This window comes from Protomyctophum parallelum (genome assembly GCF_964188405.1).
Source record: "Protomyctophum parallelum genome assembly, chromosome: 13".
Classification (NCBI taxonomy): Eukaryota; Metazoa; Chordata; class Actinopteri; order Myctophiformes; family Myctophidae; genus Protomyctophum; species Protomyctophum parallelum.
Window position 1 is genome coordinate 13,835,625 of NC_139708.1, and position 21,650 is coordinate 13,857,274.

The window sequence follows — 21,650 nt, forward strand, 5'->3', positions numbered from 1 at the left end:
AATAGTGTGGCCTGGTGAGGAGCACATCATGAGTAATAATAATAGTGTGGCCTGGTGAGGAGCACATCATGAGTAATAATAATAGTGTGGCCTGGTGAGGAGCACATCATAAGTAATAATAATAGTGTGGCCTGGTGAGGAGCACATCATGAGTAATAATAATAGTGTGGCCTGGTGAGGAGCACATCATGAGCAGTAATAATAGTGTGGCCTGGTGAGGAGCACATCATAAGTAATAATAATAGTGAGGCCTGGTGAGGAGCACATCATGAGTAATAATAATAGTGTGGCCTGGTGAGGAGCACATCATGAGTAATAATAATAGTGAGGCCTGGTGAGGAGCACATCATGAGTAATAATAATAGTGTGGCCTGGTGAGGAGCACATCATGAGTAATAATAGTGTGGCCTGGTGAGGAGCACATCATGAGTAATAATAATAGTGTGGCCTGGTGAGGAGCACATCATGAGTAATAATAATAGTGTGGTCTGGTGAGGAGCACATCATGAGCAATAATAATAGTGTGGCCTGGTGAGGAGCACATCATGAGTAATAATAATAGTGTGGCCTGGTGAGGAGCACATCATGAGTAATAATAATAGTGTGGCCTGGTGAGGAGCACATCATGAGTAATAATAATAGTGTGGCCTGGTGAGGAGCACATCATGAGTAATAATAATAGTGTGGCCTGGTGAGGAGCACATCATGAGTAATAATAATAGTGTGGCCTGGTGAGGAGCACATCATGAGTAATAATAATAGTGTGGCCTGGTGAGGAGCACATCATGAGTAATAATAATAGTGTGGTCTGGTGAGGAGCACATCATGAGTAATAATAATAGTGTGGTCTGGTGAGGAGCACATCATGAGTAATAATAATAGTGTGGTCTGGTGAGGAGCACATCATGAGTAATAATAATAGTGTGGCCTGGTGAGGAGCACATCATGAGTAATAATAATAGTGTGGTCTGGTGAGGAGCACATCATGAGTAATAATAATAGTGTGGCCTGGTGAGGAGCACATCATGAGTAATAATAATAGTGTGGCCTGGTGAGGAGCACATCATGAGTAATAATAATAGTTAGAGAGCTCAATTGACCCTCCATAATGGACTGCTGTCACAGTCTAGATGATCTACATTACGATCATTAAGCCATCCTGAACGGAAGTAGGCTACTTAACCCATTCTGACCTGAGATCAGATTCATACGAGGTTTCCACTGGACACACACTGGTCTGATTAAGAGCTCCAGTAGTGTAAAGTAACTACTGTAATAGTAGTTGTATTATGTTACAACTATTTATTATATATGTTATTTAGTAGATTTGGATTATTCTTACAAAACATACGTTAACCAAGCCACACACACTTTGCATCACATTGCAAAGTGTTGTGAATCATGTAGATCTGCTATTTTTTGAAAGAATGTTTGACAAAAAGTTTGACACATGTTTGGTATTGCTACTTTTACTGAAGTAAAAATGTGGAGTCCTTCTGCCCCTGGGCTCCAGTATATGCAGAGGGATTGTGCATAAGGCAGATAGATGAATATTGGCAAAAGACACATTTTGGCAAATTTCCAGCAGACTTAAGTGGAGTCAGCAGTTCAGGAGTAAATAACGATCACAGCCCAAAGTATCTATTTTGGTGAAATGGCATTGCTTTTCATCAGCGGTGAGATGTGGGGCATTTTCAGCTGACCGGCACATCTTTCACTGAGGACATGGCCAGCTCTGTGGTCCTGAAGATGGTGGTCATAACAACAAAATAAATTCATGTTACTGATTCCAGTGGTGGGCAGTATCTAAAAACATACTTGAATACTGTACTTAACCCATTAAGACCAATTCTAGTAACAGTATTCTGAAAAATGTATGTTGCAATATCAGTGGTGCTCAAACTTGTTCATCTCTAATAAGTAGCAGGCAGGCTAGCTGGTGCTCAAACCTTTTCTTGTCAAGGACCCCCACCAATTATATGCATTTGGCTGTGGAGACCAAGGTTATAATAGTTTTGTTTTTTTCATTATAGTTTAGTTTTAGTTAGTTATGACTTGTTTTTTTCTAATTCAGTTAGTTTTAGTTAGTTTTTAGAGCGGGTTTGCTAGTTTTTATTTCGTTTTTATTTTGTTGAAATGCTTAGTTTTAGTTTAGTTTTAGTTTAGTTATAGTTTAGTTTTAGTTTTTTTTGTACTTTGGTTTATTTGTCAGGTATAGGATTAAAAAAGATCAATAAGTATTGTGTAATAAAACCTAAAAGATATACCATTTAAAAATATAAACTCTAAAAGTTCAGAAACGTAACTTTGATGATACCATTTGGTATTGTGTTTTATATCATTTTAATCATTGATCGTTGTCACCTGTACAACGAGGTATAGTCTGTATAGAATCGGGCATTCGTGGAATGAGCAACACAGCTAAACGTGTGGGTAGCGCTCCCAAAAAATGTGCCAAAATTGCAAATGGTTGGTATACCAAGCCTTGCTTTGAGTTGCTTAGTGGATTGGATGATTGCACTCTGCCACAGTAATAAGGAAAAAACAACACTTGGTTCTGTTGGTTGCATGTACAGCACATGCACTCGTAGCCCAAGCTGATCCCACAAGTGTTCAATTGGGTTGAGGTCTAGACTCACAGCATTTCCACTCCTACATTTTGGAGGTACTCTGTGATCCTGGCTCTACGGGGCGAGCGTTGGCATCCTGGAGGATGGCGTTAGGTCCAAGATTCTGAAGATATGGGATCGCCACTGGCTTCAGAATCTCACTGCATTGAGATTGCCTTTAATGATGACAAGTTCTGTCTTGCCTGTGAGAGAGATACTGTTCCATACCAAACCAAGCTGTTGTGGCAAGGGTGAATAAATACCAACCCCTTGCCATTTTGGCAAATGTTTTGGCAAATGTGTGCTACCCACACATTTAGCTGTGTTGCTCATTCCACAAATGCCTGATCCTTATATAATAGGCCTATACCCTACCGAAGTGCTCCGCATATTTTACCATCATCCTTTTCCACAAGGCACTTCCTTGCGTCTCTCTCCCATATTGGACTGTCTTTCTTCCAACTTTTCCTGTCAGTGTCCGAGCACGAAAATAGCGTTTGTTCACCACCAAGTGTCACTGTTGCACAGCCTAACACACAGACACACACAGGCCAGGGAGGAGGGCTTACAGTACAGTACAGTACAGTACAGTACAGTACAGTACAGTACAGTACAGTACAGTACAGTACAGTACAGTACAGTACAGTACAGTACAGTACAGTACAGTACAGTACAGTACAGTACAGTACCACTCACTTAAGATGGGTTTGATTTTCCAAGTAACATGCAGTCAGTTTCAGGCAGTGCAGAATGTAAACAAGCAATGTAAAGTGTGGCTACATGCTGCCGTACGGTGCTGAAAACAGCCGTAAAACGTGTTGGAGAAATGAGGAAATTAATCGAATTAATTTAAAAGGTTTATATTATGAATTTCCGAAATGCATATAAATATTGATAAAAACTATAACTAAGGGTATTTTTTCTATAATTTCAGTTAGTTTTAGTTAGTTTTGTGAACACACAATACAGTTTCAGTTTAGTTATCGTTTTCAATTTATTTTTAGTTTTTATTTAGTTTCAGTTAACTAAAATGTTTTTTTAATTCTAGTTTTCGTTTTTTAGTTAGTTTTAGTTAACTATTATAACCTTGGTGGAGACCCCATCTCAAAGGATTTTGTACCAGCAACACCCAGAAGACTGCAGGAACAGTCTTCCTCTTCATATTCAGTCAATAACTTTCAATTGTTATAAATGAGTGTGGTATATTAAAATACCATACAGGAGATAAAATGTGAGACGGCGGACAGCAGACGAGATGATGTTCCATGATGTTTATTTCAGCAACAAACACAGCATAGCAGAGCATATAGGCATAGGCTCACACAGGAGCCAACTGGCCACTGTCGTGACCAGCCCCAACTGACCAAGTTACATTCAATGATTCAAAGTATAGGTATTAAGTACAGGTTCACAGACAGAGGTGAGAATGTCACTATTTCTCTGAAGATGAGAGGCTTACCCATTGATCAACCATTTGCTCACAGCTATCAACACAAATTCTATTGTTCATCTTCTAGCATGTAAAATCCTTAGGTGTGACCCAGGATCTGAACTCAGACAAAAGGCATGTATAAACAGGCCAACGACACCCTAACTTTGATTAACAAAGGCAGGCCTTGTAGACAAACTGACTTGCAGAATACATTTGTTCAAGAACATGAGATATCGTATAGAATTATGGATTCCCAGAAACCACATGAGCTGTGCTGAGTCTCGCCGAGCATATCCATGCTGAGTGGCTAGGTTTGCATGGGACATTTTTTTCAGTCATATTGGCTAAATCTGACATTAAAAATGTATGAATTCCTATCAAATATGTGACAGAGCAGGCTCTGACTGTCTAATTGTCTAGTGTTCAACACTCATTGTATTTATGATGTTGAACAATACATATGTATGATATTTATGATGTATTGTATGCTTGAAACATTTTCACTCTCTCAGTCCCACAAGCACATTCTGCTCTGACATGGAATCTAATGCTTGTGTTTGCAGATGCTATTATTGGGAGAGCTGCCTTGAAGCCTGTGTAGTGGTGTGTGTGTGTGTGTGTGTGTGTGGTGCCTGAAGACCTGATTACAGTATGGGGAGAGCTGCCTTGAAGCCTGTGTACTGTGTGGTGCCTTGAAGCCTGTGTCCTGGGGGATGCCTGAAGACTTGATTACATTATGGAGAGCTGCCTTGAAGCCTGTGTACTGTGTGGTGCCTTGAAGCCTGTGTACTGTGTGGTGCCTTGAAGCCTGTGTCCTGGGGGATGCCTGAAGACTTGATTACATTATGGTGAGCATCTTGGGTAGATTGCTAGTACTTTGGGATTGGCGGATTAAGTGGCCATGGGTGGAGTCTGTAGTCTATATAAAGGGGAAGTGGCTCAGTTCAGAGCAGAGCAGGCTGCCATGTGACGAGGTTGACACCTGTGCCTCTCTGTTTAAGTTATGGTGTTTGATTTGCGTCTTCTTTAGTTGTTTTTCACCTACGGTATGTATTTTTCACCTGCAAGCCTAGTCCATTCCGATCCACAATCCCACTTGGTAACAGAATATATTAGTCATAATGAATTGAGTAGATTGTTTTATAGGGTAAGTAAATCTTGTATAATTGCAATATTACACAATAAGCACAGGGTGTGCTTTACGTAGTTTATTGGGTGTGCTTTACGTAGTTTGACACGTCCAGGAAGGAAGTGTGCCCAGTGTCGATGACATCAGACACTGCTAAAATCTAAAATATCTAGCTCCGGCTTTGAGAGACAGCGAGAGAGATGAAGAGACTAAAGAAAGCGAGGGAAGAATTTCATTTAAAGTCTTGGATTATTGGCTGGATGATAAAACCAGAACCAGAACAAGGCATTCATAATTAAACTTTGCAGAGAGAGTTTGATTCAGTGCATAATGACTTGTGGTATAAGACCGGGTCCATCATCCATTATGCAAACGTTACAAAGCATTACACATATAGTACAGCAGTGATGAATGAAATGGAGAAAATAACTGCCAACCACCCAATCACCCATGCCCCTATTATAGGCTATTTGCTAATTTGACATGAAACTAGTTAAAAACTCAACACAACTAAATAAAGCTATTAGAGAGGTCCAACAACAATTAGCTCCTTCCAGTGTGCATGCTACAGGCTAACACCTCAATTACCAAAAAGTGGGGAACAACTGGAAACTGTGTTTGTGTGTGTGTGTGTGTGTGTGTGTGTGTGTGTGTGTGTGTGTGTGTGTGTGTGTGTGTGTGTGTGTGTGTGTGTGCGTGTGTGCGTGTGTGCGTGCGTGCGTGCGTGCGTGCGTGCGTGCGTGCGTGCGTGTGTGTGCGTGCGTGTGTAGACCTCTAGAAAGGGCGGCTGAGTGAATAATTGTTTGATATATTTTGCTGCAGGTCGTGTTTGTGAGAAAGAAATAGCCTGCTATTCAGTGGTGCTAACTAGAGCACGGCCGGGCGCACCCATGCACTCGAAATCCCCCATTCTCTATTCAGGACGATCTAACTTTGGGAAAGTGTCTTCTCAGCTCTAGTCCAGGTGAAGACGGAACAGAAGAGGTCGCTGGTTGTTGACAGCGATGGACTGGGAATTTAAAATTAGGAGTAGCACCAACAGTTAATGAAACAAATCGATTTGATTGATATATTCTTAATTTCTTCTTTCATAATCTATTAATCCCTATTTTGGGCATGTCATAGGCGAAAGGTTTCAAGAATTTTAAGGAGATGGAGATGGAACTTAATGGAGAAGCGAGCCAGTAGAACTAAGACAAGTCATTTTATGTTTAGTTGTGCTCAGGTATTTCGCTCTGAAACCAACTTTATTAATTTATTGTAACAAAGCTGTATAGGTCCATTTGGAACCCCACCAACGAACCCTGAGGGTCCCTGGATACCCCCTGGATACCCCCGTCTGAGATCCACTGATATAGCCTATTCATTGAAGCCTGGATACCCCCATATGAGATCCACTGATATAGCCTATTCATTGAAGCCTGGATACCCCCATATGAGATCCACTGCCTATTCATTGAAGCCAGTATATTAGGGTCATTCATTAGATTAGAGAGTGTGTTAACCCCCTTAATGACTCAACTGAAGCGGGATGAAATATGATGAGCAGAAGGGATGAAAATAACATTTGCTGGGCCACTCTCTGCTCCACACGAGAAGGGGGTCAGTCAAGCCAAGTATTCAGAAAATCCTCTTTTTCCCTTCTTCTTCTTTTTTGGTTTAAAAATATTATATATATTTTTGCTATTACTTGTATTTGCAACTATTGTTTCTAGTTTGCAATGCATGTGAATAATAATAATAATAATAATAATAATAATAATAATAATAATTTGAGAGAGACCTTGGGGTGGGCCAGGGAAAATACTTTTGTAAATAGCTGATGCATTCAGATGTGGCTGTATCCAACAAAATTGTTGTGCTTCTTGCCAGATGATAACACTGATCTTTACTGATAATAAAATGCTTTGGAAACTAGCTACTAGTTTGTTTTTGTCCAGTTCATGAATGTCTGTGTGATTAGTGAGTAACAAGGACAGGGAAAAAAAAAAAATAATAACTAATCTTAACCCATGGAATGGTGCATGAACCTCCACGACAATAGTGGTGGTCCCAAGGTTGGTGGTCCCAAGATAGTTGATGAAATTAACTTGAGTTACAAGTTACAACGCTAGCAGGATTGCCTTCTCTCTTTTTAGAGCAGGTGCGTAGGCGACAAGGCACTGAAGGCAGTACAGGTAGGAGAAGAGGGAGACCCGCACACTGACACTTGCTGGTTCATGAGCTTTTATTAATCATTTATGAGAAACGTTTCCGTCATGAGACCTTCCTCAGGCTCATGAGGAAGGTCTCACGACCGGAACGTTGCTCGTAATTTAACCCTAACAAAACACAGTTGAAACAAAGTGCCGTACACTGAAGAAAAATACCAAAATACCAAGGGCGAAAGCAAACAATACACAAGCAGGGCAACATAATGACATAATGCAGTGGAAGCAGCAACTCTTAATCAGTATGTTGGAACGCCAGGGAGTACAAGTGAGTTTTCAGACGTGATTTAAACACAGGCAAGATTTGAGAAGCTCTAACAGGAGGTGGAAGTTCATTCCACAACATGGGCACTACAAACTGATTATAACTGATTTAAGGTGTAGATTATCGTGGGTTTTAGTACGTGGTCTAATCAGAAACCAGCCAATCAGAATCAAGTATTGGGACTAACCGTTTTAGAAAGATAAATACACAGACTGATCAGCATGGCTGCCTGCTCTGATTAATGTATAATTTTTTAAATTTCAGTCAATTTAGAGAGACATGGAGGCCGCTGTCATTTTAACTCCCACTGAGATTAATGTCCCCAGTCTGGGACTGTACAAACATAATTAACACCATGCATTAACGAGCATCATCCTTTATCACAGACTTTCCCCCCCGTTGCCCCGTGTCTTTTCGTACACGTACAATGCCGTAACAATGTCATCATCACATCATGTACCCCATTGAGGCCACAGGCGTATCACAACCAAAGAGGCCACGTTAGGGGCCTCCAGGGCCACGGCATTCTGACCTGAGATCAGATTATAAAAATGTATTCTACATCCTGACAGCTTTCTGAAAAAGCTATGTTTCCATGTCAGTCGTTCTTCGATTTTTCAAAAATAGCAGACCTACAAGCTCGTAGAGCTTGTAGATCTGCTATTTTTCAATAGCTAAAGCATAACATAATGCCAAAAGGGGTTCCCGCCCAAAATGGGTTAACACTTCAAATGGCCATATTCGGTGGCCACATAGGACAAGGCAGTGTTGTGCCTGAACGCTTCAATTAATTAATTCATATTTTGGGTGAACGTGAACTGAGTTCATTTCTGGCGCGTGTGAACGTGAAAGTCGCTCTCTCACAGTTCACTTTGTTCAAGAGTGTGCCAGATTTCCATAGAACCTTCCAGGCGAAAACCCAGCTAGACAGGCCTTATATGTAACATAAAAAACACCAATCTTTCCTGACCAACTCTATGGTCACCAAATGGGTTCCCAGATCGGGAGGTTGAATATATATGGCATGCTGCAGCATTCTTGGTGTGGAGCTATATTGTTTTGGCAAGCAACCCTGTCACATGGGCTGAGGTATAATGAAGCTTAATAGCTGCCTGGAGGAATGATACGCTTATTTTGAGATCATGTTGGATGTTGAGAGTTTAAGCTGTTACAGCTACCAGGTGGGAGAACACACTCTGAATGTAATTAATTCTGAGGACATAGTGCTGACAGCATTTTAAATACACTGTGTATTTTGTTGTAATACCTTCCTTCATTTCTAGAAAGGGACGCATGGCCGGGCTTACTGAAATGCGGAAAATGTCCGCCGACTACCTTTTTTCACTGACAAACACTAAAATGAAAACTAAATTAAAACTAAGCTATGACGAATAAGACTGAGACTAAATATATTGACAACCTCGTCGACTAAATAATAATAATAATATAATAATAATAATAATAATAATAATAATAATAATATAATAATAATAAATGTCAGCACTGAAAACGGGTTAAAATCCAGGGTAGAAGAAGAAAGTTTGGTGTCCCTGCCCAACACAAATCCACTGTGATGCATCTGCCTTTATCAGGCGTCTATACGAACACAATTGGCCCGTGTTGAGAGGAGGGAAGCCGTTATGAGAGGAGGGAAGCCGTTATGAGAGGAGGGAAGCCATTATGAGAGGAGGGAAGCCGTTATGAGAGGAGGGAAGCCGTTATGAGAGGAGGGAAGCCGTTATGAGAGGAGGGAAGCCATTATGAGAGGAGGGAAGCCGTTATGAGAGGAGGGAAGCCGTTATGAGAGGAGAGAAGCCGTTATGAGAGGAGGGAAGCCGTTATGAGAGGAGGGAAGCCGTTATGAGAGGAGGGAAGCCGTTATGAGAGGAGGGAAGCCGTTATGAGAGGAGGGAAGCCGTTATGAGAGGAGAGAAGCCGTTATCAGAGGAGGGAAGCCGTTATGAGAGGAGGGAAGCCGTTATGAGAGGAGGGAAGCCGTTATCAGAGGAGGGAAGCCGTTATGAGAGGAGGGAAGCCGTTATGAGAGGAGGGAAGCCGTTATGAGAGGAGAGAAGCCGTTATGAGAGGAGGGAAGCCGTTATCAGAGGAGGGAAGCCGTTATCAGAGGAGGGAAGCCGTTATGAGAGGAGGGAAGCCGTTATCAGAGGAGGGAAGCCGTTATGAGAGGAGGGAAGCCGTTATGAGAGGAGGGAAGCCGTTATGAGAGGAGGGAAGCCGTTATGAGAGGAGGGAAGCCGTTATGAGAGGAGGGAAGCCGTTATGAGAGGAGGGAAGCCGTTATGAGAGGAGGGAAGCCGTTATCAGAGGAGGGAAGCCGTTATCAGAGGAGGGAAGCCGTTATGAGAGGAGGGAAGCCGTTATCAGAGGAGGGAAGCCGTTATGAGAGGAGGGAAGCCGTTATGAGAGGAGGGAAGCCGTTATGAGAGGAGGGAAGCCGTTATCAGAGGAGGGAAGCCGTTATGAGAGGAGGGAAGCCGTTATCAGAGGAGGGAAGCCGTTATGAGAGGAGGGAAGCCGTTATCAGAGGAGAGAAGCCGTTATGAGAGGAGGGAAGCCGTTATGAGAGGAGGGAAGCCGTTATCAGAGGAGAGAAGCCGTTATGAGAGGAGGGAAGCCGTTATGAGAGGAGAGAAGCCGTTATGAGAGGAGAGAAGCCGTTATGAGAGGAGAGAAGCCGTTATGAGAGGAGAGAAGCCGTTATGAGAGGAGAGAAGCCGTTATGAGAGGAGGGAAGCCGTTATGAGAGGAGGGAAGCCGTTATGAGAGGAGGGAAGCCGTTATGAGAGGAGAGAAGCCGTTATGAGAGGAGGGAAGCCGTTATGAGAGGAGGGAAGCCGTTATGAGAGGAGGGAAGCCGTTATCAGAGGAGGGAAGCCGTTATGAGAGGAGGGAAGCCGTTATGAGAGGAGGGAAGCCGTTATGAGAGGAGGGAAGCCGTTATGAGAGGAGGGAAGCCGTTATGAGAGGAGGGAAGCCGTTATGAGAGGAGAGAAGCCGTTATGAGAGGAGGGAAGCCGTTATGAGAGGAGGGAAGCCGTTATGAGAGGAGGGAAGCCGTTATGAGAGGAGGGAAGCCGTTATGAGAGGAGGGAAGCCGTTATCAGAGGAGAGAAGCCGTTATGAGAGGAGGGAAGCCGTTATGAGAGGAGGGAAGCCGTTATGAGAGGAGGGAAGCCGTTATGAGAGGAGAGAAGCCGTTATGAGAGGAGGGAAGCCGTTATGAGAGGAGGGAAGCCGCTATGAGAGGAGGGAAGCCGTTATCAGAGGAGGGAAGCCGTTATGAGAGGAGGGAAGCCGTTATGAGAGGAGGGAAGCCGTTATGAGAGGAGGGAAGCCGTTATGAGAGGAGGGAAGCCGTTATGAGAGGAGAGAAGCCGTTATGAGAGGAGGGAAGCCGTTATCAGAGGAGGGAAGCCGTTATGAGAGGAGGGAAGCCGTTATGAGAGGAGGGAAGCCGTTATCAGAGGAGGGAAGCCGTTATGAGAGGAGGGAAGCCGTTATGAGAGGAGGGAAGCCGTTATCAGAGGAGGGAAGCCGTTATGAGAGGAGGGAAGCCGTTATGAGAGGAGGGAAGCCGTTATGAGAGGAGGGAAGCCGTTATGAGAGGAGAGAAGCCGTTATGAGAGGAGGGAAGCCGTTATGAGAGGAGGGAAGCCGTTATCAGAGGAGGGAAGCCGTTATGAGAGGAGGGAAGCCGTTATGAGAGGAGGGAAGCCGTTATCAGAGGAGGGAAGCCGTTATGAGAGGAGGGAAGCCGTTATGAGAGGAGGGAAGCCGTTATGAGAGGAGGGAAGCCGTTATGAGAGGAGAGAAGCCGTTATGAGAGGAGGGAAGCCGTTATCAGAGGAGGGAAGCCGTTATGAGAGGAGGGAAGCCGTTATGAGAGGAGGGAAGCCGTTATCAGAGGAGAGAAGCCGTTATGAGAGGAGGGAAGCCGTTATGAGAGGAGGGAAGCCGTTATGAGAGGAGAGAAGCCGTTATGAGAGGAGGGAAGCCGTTATGAGAGGAGGGAAGCCGTTATGAGAGGAGAGAAGCCGTTATGAGAGGAGAGAAGCCGTTATGAGAGGAGAGAAGCCGTTATGAGAGGAGGGAAGCCGTTATGAGAGGAGGGAAGCCGTTATGAGAGGAGGGAAGCCGCTATGAGAGGAGGGAAGCCGTTATGAGAGGAGAGAAGCCGTTATGACAGGAGGGAAGCCGTTATGAGAGGAGGGAAGCCGTTATGAGAGGAGAGAAGCCGTTATGAGAGGAGGGAAGCCGTTATGAGAGGAGGGAAGCCGTTATGAGAGGAGGGAAGCCGTTATGAGAGGAGGGAAGCCGTTATGAGAGGAGAGAAGCCGTTATGAGAGGAGGGAAGCCGTTATGAGAGGAGGGAAGCCGGGTGATAATTAACACCCTACTTCCTCATACAAGTGTCACACTAAACCAGTGAAAATAGCAGATGTAGCTCGATGCAATGCTATTTTCACTATACAACAATAAAAATGAGTGGGTTAGGGTTAGGGTTGTGTGTGTGTGTGTGTGTGTGTGTGTGTGTGTGTGTGTGTGTGTGTGTGTGTGTGTGTGTGTGTGTGTGTGTGTGTGTGTGTGTGTGTGTTTATGTGTGTGTGTTAGCACGTGGCAGGGTCAGCCTGTACAGTGTGGTGAGTGACAACAGTGCAGGGTCGCAGGGTCATCCATCAACATCCATCAATGTCTGAGGACCTGGCAGCAGACACAGCCACACAGGTGTCTCATTGATTGTCTAACACATACACCATTAACTCTCTGATTCCTCTTGTAAACAAAACGGGTGCGTGTGCACGCGGGGGGCGGGGGCTGGGGGGGGGGGGGGGGGGGGGTGTTTTCAATCAATCAATCAATATAATGAAGAAAATGAAATATTTTAAAAGTGAATGTATTTCACTCTGGCGAACTAGAATCAGGGCTGAAACATTATCCTCACCGGCCGTAAGGATGTTTAATAATCAATATTGTAGGAGCCGATCTGTACAATAGGCCACGGTTGCATCCCTTGAGGTTTTCAATACCCAGATATTTGTTGTATTTTTTTATATGCTATGTATTTATACTCATCTGGATAATTCACTAGGTAGTTGAAAATGTCAGGATATGTCACTCCATTTAGCTGGGTTATTTCCCCATGCAACCAACCAGCCAAGTTAATTATACAAGTTGACAACGGTAAAACACACCGTCGGAGCTCCGCGGTAGGTAGAACATATAGTAAGCCCGTGACAAAGTATAGACATGAATAACAAAGTCAGTCGGGATCGGGATGTATTATTGAGAATTCCACTCTTCAAAGTCGGCGCGTTCGTAGCCTCGTAAAGGCAGTGACGTCCCTTAAAAGCGACAGGTTCTCTGTCTGCCCTCTGCTCTGTTAACATTATGGGTGACTCATTCAAGTGGTAAATTAAATGTGAAATACATCCTCTATTGAGAAAACAACAATATATGCATTTGGAAACATATTTTTATTCAAATCAATATAGTCTTCAGTTCATTTTAAAAGTAGGCTATAAACTACAGTTGAATTTCAATGGAGTTCTATTGGCTGGCCTGCAGTACACCGTTCTAACGGACCAGAGGTGAGGACGCTGTCTCATTTGTAGTCCCCGTGTATCTCTATGTGCCATGTCTAATGTCCCTGTCAGTGTGCTTTGTCACCTCTACAGACATGGAGGGGAGGAGAGTCCCTGTGTATCTCTATGTGCCATGTCTAATGTCCCTGTCAGTGTGCTTTGTCACCTCTACAGACATGGAGGGGAGGAGAGTCCCTGTGTATCTCTATGTGCCATGTCTAATGTCCCTGTCAGTGTGCTTTGTCACCTCTACAGACATGGAGGGGAGGAGAGTCCCTGTGTATCTCTATGTGCCATGTCTAATGTCCCTGTCAGTGTGCTTTGTCACCTCTACAGACATGGAGGGGAGGAGAGCATAAGTACCTGAACAAGAGAGGCCCAGGTGTAGATGAATGGAGGTTTGCAGCTTTTTAAGTACATTTTTGTTGCTGCTGACTTCTACTCTACAAATATCAAATACATAAGATATACCCGCACGTTGCCAAGAGACATTTTTAATGTAACAACACGTCAGTCGTGTAGACCTTCCTCAGGTAGGCTATATGTATACTTTCTCATGTCAAGGACCGCCGAAATTATATGATTTTGGCTCTGGACCCCCACCTCAAAATACGGTTAGGGTTAGCCTGTTAACTTGTTGTGTCAGGGACCCCCATGAGAAGCAAAGATTTATGCTTTTTTTTTCTTCTAAAATGTTCTTTAAAGCCAAAGTGTAGATATATAGCCAAAGTGTAAATCTATTAGTATGACAATGACAAATAAAGGCCACACCAACTTACAGCAACAACATTAATCACCATAAACATGTAACCTGGCTTCCCAGCTCACATTACACCACAATAGAGGGAAGGGGGGAGGGGGATGTGTGTCCTTTCTATGTCCATTGGGACTCTAGAATATGATGTGCCAGGGAAGATACTGCATACACATTTCACTGCTATTATCTTGTGTAGCTGTATAACTGCCGAACTTCATACCACTCTATGAGCTTGTTTGTATAGTAAAATCGTGAAAATGTATGCACATTTAACTAAAATATTTGATTCTGAGGGCTCCCTGGAACAACATATTTTGAAATGGGGGTGTTAAGGGGTCCTTGACATGAAAAAGGTTTGAGAACCACTGATTTATAATAGGCCTACATTATTAGAATCGGCCTCAGGTCCTAACAAATATTCACTTCCGGTTCATTTTCTGTTTACTCGGTCGCCTATAGCAACCCAGAGCTATTCATGAAGAGTGCGATCAAACTTAAAACTTAAATCAATAAAAGAACAAAAGATACCGAAAGACGCCATTGGCGGTGAGCGCCTTTGAAAAGAAATGCATCAAAAGACGTCATTGGCGGTGATGGTTAATGTAATCACAGTGAGAGGATCCCAGAGCATTGCTAGACACGTGCAATGTATATTTATGAACAAATGTCAAATGTCAATACAGTGTACACTACAGTACATCTAATGGCTTCCCTTTCAAAACATAAACCCCATATGGTTGAGTCCCTCAGGGCTTTTCTGTTTTATGTTATTGTAACTTGTCGATCTGCTATTTAATTTTCCTGCAAAAGCTTTCTCAACGTATATGGATGCTGATGGGGTTTAAGTGGTAAGTAATTTCCATATCATTTAATTCCATGGACGCTGGCACAAATTCATGGGTTTAGCCGCGCCAAAATGTGCCAGGGACCCCCATACAATTTGTACTGTTAAAATGTTTCAAAGGAATGTTCTAAATGCCGTTGAGTTTCTGAAAATAGCCAATGTCATTTATCTATTATTTTTAAAGTGGTTAAACTGATTCCCATGTTAAGTAATTGTGATGGGGACCCCCTGGAACCCCCTCAAGAAACCCTGCAGGGGTCCCCGGACCCTGCTTTGAGAACCACTCGGATGAACCTATTGAACTTGTGATCAGTTTCCTGTTTATCCTGCATGTGACTGGAAACATATTTGGTTAATCCCCTGAACCCACATCTGCTCTTTGCTGTGATTGGACGCTGCTTGAGAACGCTGACAGCGTGCTTTCCCCCGCTGCCTCCTGGGAATTATTTAATACTGCCTGGCACAACAGAGGCAATGGGAAAGAAGCCGAGATTCAGTAATATCTGTCATGCACACGCACACGCACACACACACATGCACATGCACATGCATGCACGCACGCACGCACGCACGCACGCACGCACGCACGCACGCACGCACACACGCACACACACACACACACACACACACACACATACACACACACACACACACACACACACACACACACACACACACACACACACACACACACACACACACAAACACACACTGTTCTTTTACATCTTCAACCATTTGCCTGATAAATTTAATCACTAAATCTGCACACAGCGGGTTATTATCAGATTATGAGATTATCCTGCCAGTGAGAAATCCAACTCCCTGAAAACACACACACACACACGCACGCACGCACGCACGCACGCACACACGCACGCACGCACGCACGCACGCACGCACGCACGCACATCTTTACAGTCACAAGATCACCCTCTATCGGTGGAAAAGGAGAGTTGCACCCATGCAAGACAATAACAGATAGATCAAAATACAACACATGTTCTGATTATACCTCTGCAATTTCTCTACTAAAATTATAACAATTTCTTTTTTGTTATAATTTTAGTTTAGTTTAGCTTCTGTTAGAAAGACAGAGTTTAATAAATGTCTTTCTAGCAGAACCCTGCAGTTAAAAATATTTCACTTTAAAAAAAAGCACATTTTATCGTCTACTGAGGTTTATGACAGTTTATAAGTTGTTCGATTCAGTATTTAGATATTTGATATTCATTTTAGCTGACCCGCCCCCTTCCTATACAAACCCATTGTAACTTCAAACTTCATTTTAACCATGATAAATTCATCAAAGTCCTTTTTTCTGATAACTGATATTGTCCTTCTAATATGTGAGAGGTCGTCGTTTTTCATTTACTGTTTTCATAATAACAATAACAATAATTATTTTTGGGAATTAATATGGAGGGGGAGACAAAAAAAATCTAAAACAATTAATTCAATGAAAACAGAAAATGAAAAAGCATGTATTTGGTATGAGAATATCAGTCGCCAGAAAAAAGGACGGGTGTTTTCACAATCTTCATAATGCATAGTTTTACTGTTGATAGTATTGATACTTAAAATTCCTTTTGATGGTATGCTTTATTTTATTTTTTGAGGGGCGCTAGCAGGTTTAATGTTTGTTTTTAGTTCAATGTTTGTTTTAAAAACACCATTGACAATGAAGGGAAAATTTACATCATATTGTCCCTCATTAGTACGTCATATTGTCTCTTTATTGTTAACGGCATTTAATGTTTGTGTTGGCACCGTTTGTTGTTTTACATCACCATTACATCATCATATCAACATGAGTTAGACTTTAATATATTAGCGCCCCTCACTTCACAGTTCACACGGGTGTGATTTTTTTACTTTACATTGTACAGTAGCAATGCTACTTTTACTGAAGTAAATTAAAATAGAAGCCTGACTCCTTCTTCCACCACTTATCTCTAGAAGAGAGAATTGAGGTGGTTTACAGTTCTGCCAGTTTGGCGTGTCAGAGACAGATGGAGCTGAAGTCCCTGCTACTGACCGCGGACAGACACAGGATAGACTGACAGAAGTCCCTGCTACTGACCGCGGACAGACACAGGACAGACTGACAGAAGTCCCTGCTACTGACCGCGGACAGACACAGGACAGACTGACAGAAGTCCCTGCTACTCAACGTGGACAGACACAGGACAGACTGACAGAAGTCCCTGCTACTCAACGTGGACAGACACAGGACAGACTGACAGAAGTCCCTGCTACTCAACGTGGACAGACACAGGACAGACTGACAGAAGTCCCTGCTACTCAACGTGGACAGACACAGGACAGACTGACAGAAGTCCCTGCTACTGACCGCGGACAGACACAGGACAGACTGACAGAAGTCCCTGCTACTCAACGCGGACAGACACAGGACAGACTGACAGAAGTCCCTGCTACTCAACGCAGACAGACACAGGACAGACTGACAGAAGTCCCTGCTACTCAACGTGGACAGACACAGGACAGACTGACAGAAGTCCCTGCTACTGACCGCGGACAGACACAGGACAGACTGACAGAAGTCCCTGCTACTCAACGCGGACAGACACAGGACAGACTGACAGAAGTCCCTGCTACTCAACGTGGACAGACACAGGACAGACTGACAGAAGTCCCTGCTACTCAACGTGGACAGACACAGGACAGACTGACAGAAGTCCCTGCTACTCAACGTGGACAGACACAGGACAGACTGACAGAAGTCCCTGCTACTCAACGCGGACAGACACAGGACAGACTGACAGAAGTCCCTGCTACTCAACGCAGACAGACACAGGACAGACTGACAGAAGTCCCTGCTACTGACCGCGGACAGACACAGGACAGACTGACAGAAGTCCCTGCTACTCAACGCGGACAGACACAGGACAGACTGACAGAAGTCCCTGCTACTCAACGTGGACAGACACAGGACAGACTGACAGAAGTCCCTGCTACTGACCGCGGACAGACACAGGACAGACTGACAGAAGTCCCTGCTACTGACCGCGGACAGACACAGGACAGACTGACAGAAGTCCCTGCTACTCAACGCGGACAGACACAGGACAGACTGACAGAAGTCCCTGCTACTGACCGCGGACAGACACAGGACAGACTGACAGAAGTCCCTGCTACTGACCGCGGACAGACACAGGACAGACTGACAGAAGTCCCTGCTACTCAACGCGGACAGACACAGGACAGACTGACAGAAGTCCCTGCTACTCAACGCGGACAGACACAGGACAGACTGACAGAAGTCCCTGCTACTGACCGCGGACAGACACAGGACAGACTGACAGAACGTCACTTCACTTCCTTTCCCTTCACTTCAGCCAGCCTTGCCTTTCCCTGGGATTTTAAATAGAACTTTTCACCCCATAATTCCATTTCTTCCATTGTTAGCAATCCACAGAATGGAAACTGACGGGGGAGTGAAGTTCAGGTCAACGGCAGAGAGAGAGAGAGAGAGAGAGAGAGAGAGAGAGAGAAAGAGAGAGAGAGAGAGAGTATGTTGAGCAGAAAAACTGAGAAAGCATTCTGAGGTGAACTTTCAGCAAACATAGCAGAAGTGCAGATCTATGGAATAGAGGCTCTACTCCAGAGATGAATGCAGTAAATGCCCTACTGTAGGGCATTCATTATGCAACAACATAAAACATACGTATGGAGATTCAAGGTTTCTTCAAGGCAGCGATGATATGTAAATAAATATGTATATGTAAAATGCTGGATCCTGAGTCATACTTTTTGAGGCGGTCCCCTCGGATATCTTCTCTGTCAGGGGGAAACCTCAGTATGTCCAAAACTCACCCGACAGCAACTATATGCTTTTGTTATACATTCCTCAGAATTATATTTACTTATAGCTTTTTGTTTTCCTATATATTTTTTGATTTACTTCTGTCAGTCTTGTGTTTTCTTTTGTGTGTCGGGATGGGGTTGGGGATTAAGATATACAGTGGCAGACACGAATACATTGGAACATTTCTTTTTATTATCTATAGTTGTTTAGCCATGGTGAAAATAAACTGCAAGCACAACACATTGTGATGTGACACAGCCTAGCCCTAGCTCATAGATCTGCTATTTGTTTACTACTTCTTAAAGTTAATTTTCCCCCACAGATTATTTGTTATGTATTCATGAAATTCTTTAGATTTATTTTTAATTGTTTTTTATTTCTGTATAGTTTTTGTTTGTTTGTTTGTTTGTTTATTCATCAATTCATTCATTTGTTATTTTGTTCATTCATTAATTCATGTATTCATAATGCATTGTATTGAATAGTGTCCAATAAAAAAACATATGTTCTTCAAAAAAAAAGGACAACCTCCCGTGCCTCTACAAGGGTACATCAGTCCTCGCCCTCCCCTCAATATTTGGGGTTTAGGGACGGGGACGTCATAAAGCAGTGTGTACAAACACTCTGCTCCCAGTAGAACACACACACACACAGGAGCTGTCCAGACCGTCTGGCAGAGTAACCCCGCCGTTTAGCAGGCCGTCCTCACTCACTAAATACAAACATCCACTTCCTGTCTCCAGTCTCCTCCTAGCTCTGTGATTCTCAATCGTGTTCAGTTGCAAGCATTTGTTTAACCTCTGGAACCCGAGTCTACAATGCTAATTTAACTGAAACTGGAAATGATGCAAACATATAAAGGTGAGAACGGCCCTCAGCCAAACGAGCAGGGTTTACCCTCAGCAGCCTGACTGGGCGATGTCTTCCCCAGAGCTCTTGGTGGTCTCCAGGGTGGTGAATTCCTCGGCACAGGTGGGGTGGATACCGATGGTGCCGTCCAGCTGAGCTTTGGTCAGGCCACACTTCATGGCCACACCGAAGCCCTGCGTCACCTCGCCGGCATTCGGACCCAAGTAGTGGAAACCGATCACGCGATATTCGTCTAGCTTGTTGCAGATGACCTTGGAGTAGCACCTGTTCTTGTCCCTGTTGGGCACCGTGAACTCCAGGGGCGAGAACAGCTTGTGGAACACCTCAATGTTGTCCTGGCCGTACAGTTCCGTGGCCCTTTCCTCAGAGAGGCCGCAGGAGCCGTACTCCAGAGGGGTGAACACCGTGGTGGGCACATTGACGTAGTCGCACTTGGGCGCCGAGCCGGCGTACAGGCGCCGCGCCAACAGCTTGCCGGCCTGGATGGCCACGGGCGTCAGCTCCCACTTGCCTTCCAGGATGTCCCCGAGGGCGTAGATGTGGGGCACGTTGGTCTGCTCCTCGTCGCTCACCGAGATCTTCCCGTTCTTGGGATTTACCTCGACCCCCGCCGCCTCCAGGCCAATCTTGTCCGTGCAGGCGTCTCGGCCGACCGCTATCAACACAGTGTTGTATTCCCCCTCGACGACCGCGTCGCTCTCCGCTGAGCGGGCCATTACTCTCAGCCTGCCAGGCGCGCCTGCCTCCAACTCCTCCACCTTCACAGGAACGTGCCTGCGGAGGAACCGGACGCCGTGCTCCTCCATGTGCCGGCCGACCCGCTCTGCCACGTCCTGGTCGAAGCCTCTGAGGAGGACGGATCTCACCATGACGGTAACGTCCAGGCCGATGCCGGCCAGGAAGCCGGCGCACTCCAATGCCACGTAGGAGGCCCCGATCACCAGCGTCTTCCCGGGGCAGTGGGGCAGCCAGAACAGGTCGTCGCTGGTGATGCAGTGCTCCTTGTCTCCGGGGATGCCCAGGTAGCGGGGCCTCTGGCCCGTGGCCAGGACAAACGTGGCTGCCGTGTGGAAGGTTTCCTTGCTGACCTTGCCCTGCTTGCTTATTTTCACCGCCTTGATCTTGTGCGGCTCTGTGAACTCTGCGTAGGCGTTGATGTAGTCAACCTTTTTCTCAGTCAGTGCCGCCCTGTAAGTGAAGTTGAGCTCTTTGATGTGGTCGTTGACGGCCTCCCTCATGCTCGCCCAGTTGTGCGTCACCGTATCGCCGCCAAATTCCCAGCCAAACGCACGGGCGTCACGCGCGGCCGTGCCGAGCGCGGCCGCCTGGTGCATGAGCTTCTTAGGGATGCAGCCCACGTTCACGCACGTCCCGCCAAGACCCCAGGTGGTTCCTCTGGGTGTCGGGACCACGTAGTCCAAAACCATCACCTTCTTGCCCAGCGCGGCGGCTTCCTTGGAGCAGGCCATGCCGCCGGAGCCTCCCCCGATGACGATGAGGTCGTAGTCGTAGGCGACCTTGTCTGTGCCGCTCAGCAGCCGTTCCAGAACGCCGTCCTTGTGCGCCCGCACAGTGTCGTCGCAGCCGCCGACATGCGTGCCATTAACGAAGACATTCGGCACGGTCTTCTGACCGGTCATCTCCAGCAGCATGTCCTGGTATGCGGGTCCGTCCTGAACGTGGTCCAGCTCTACCACGTTGCAATCCACCTCCAGCTCTTTGAACAGACCCTTCACCTTCACGCAGTATGGACAGTGGCTCTTGCTGAATATGACCACCATGTTGGCATTGATAAGCGCCCAGATTCTGGACTTGAGTTCCTTCCGACCGGAGTTGTTACCGACAGGAGGCATATTTTTGGGGGGCGACTGCTTCTTTAAAAACGACAAATGCCTAACTAGTTTATCCCTAGTACACTGTACCTATACCTTGTACCATCAGTTCTAAATGCTGCCAAAACATACATGTTTGACAGTGACGTGTCCGTGAGAGCTCTGCTATTTCAATTCTACCAGCTGCACACATGCCAACCCCAGTGCCCCCAATGTAGTGACATCATGATTATGCCCAAATACGGAGATGGCATTATTTTTTCCGTAAATGAT

General features: G+C 45.1%; 2 protein-coding genes across 2 annotated transcripts in view; both read right to left on the minus strand.

Moving 5' to 3' along the window:
- LOC310868502 (syntaxin-binding protein 4) overlaps positions 1 to 21,650 on the minus strand; it is a gene marked incomplete at its 5' end in the record, with an annotated part of 182,700 nt that overhangs the window by 116,349 nt on the left and 44,701 nt on the right. The gene's annotated exons all lie outside the window — the stretch shown is intronic.
- On the minus strand, positions 19,575 to 21,398 carry LOC310869795 (thioredoxin reductase 1, cytoplasmic-like; the record flags this gene model as incomplete). Its single annotated transcript, XM_083780720.1, has 1 exon — positions 19,575 to 21,398. One exon carries the CDS (start codon positions 21,396 to 21,398, stop codon positions 19,575 to 19,577), a length of 1,824 nt encoding a protein of 607 aa, XP_083636846.1.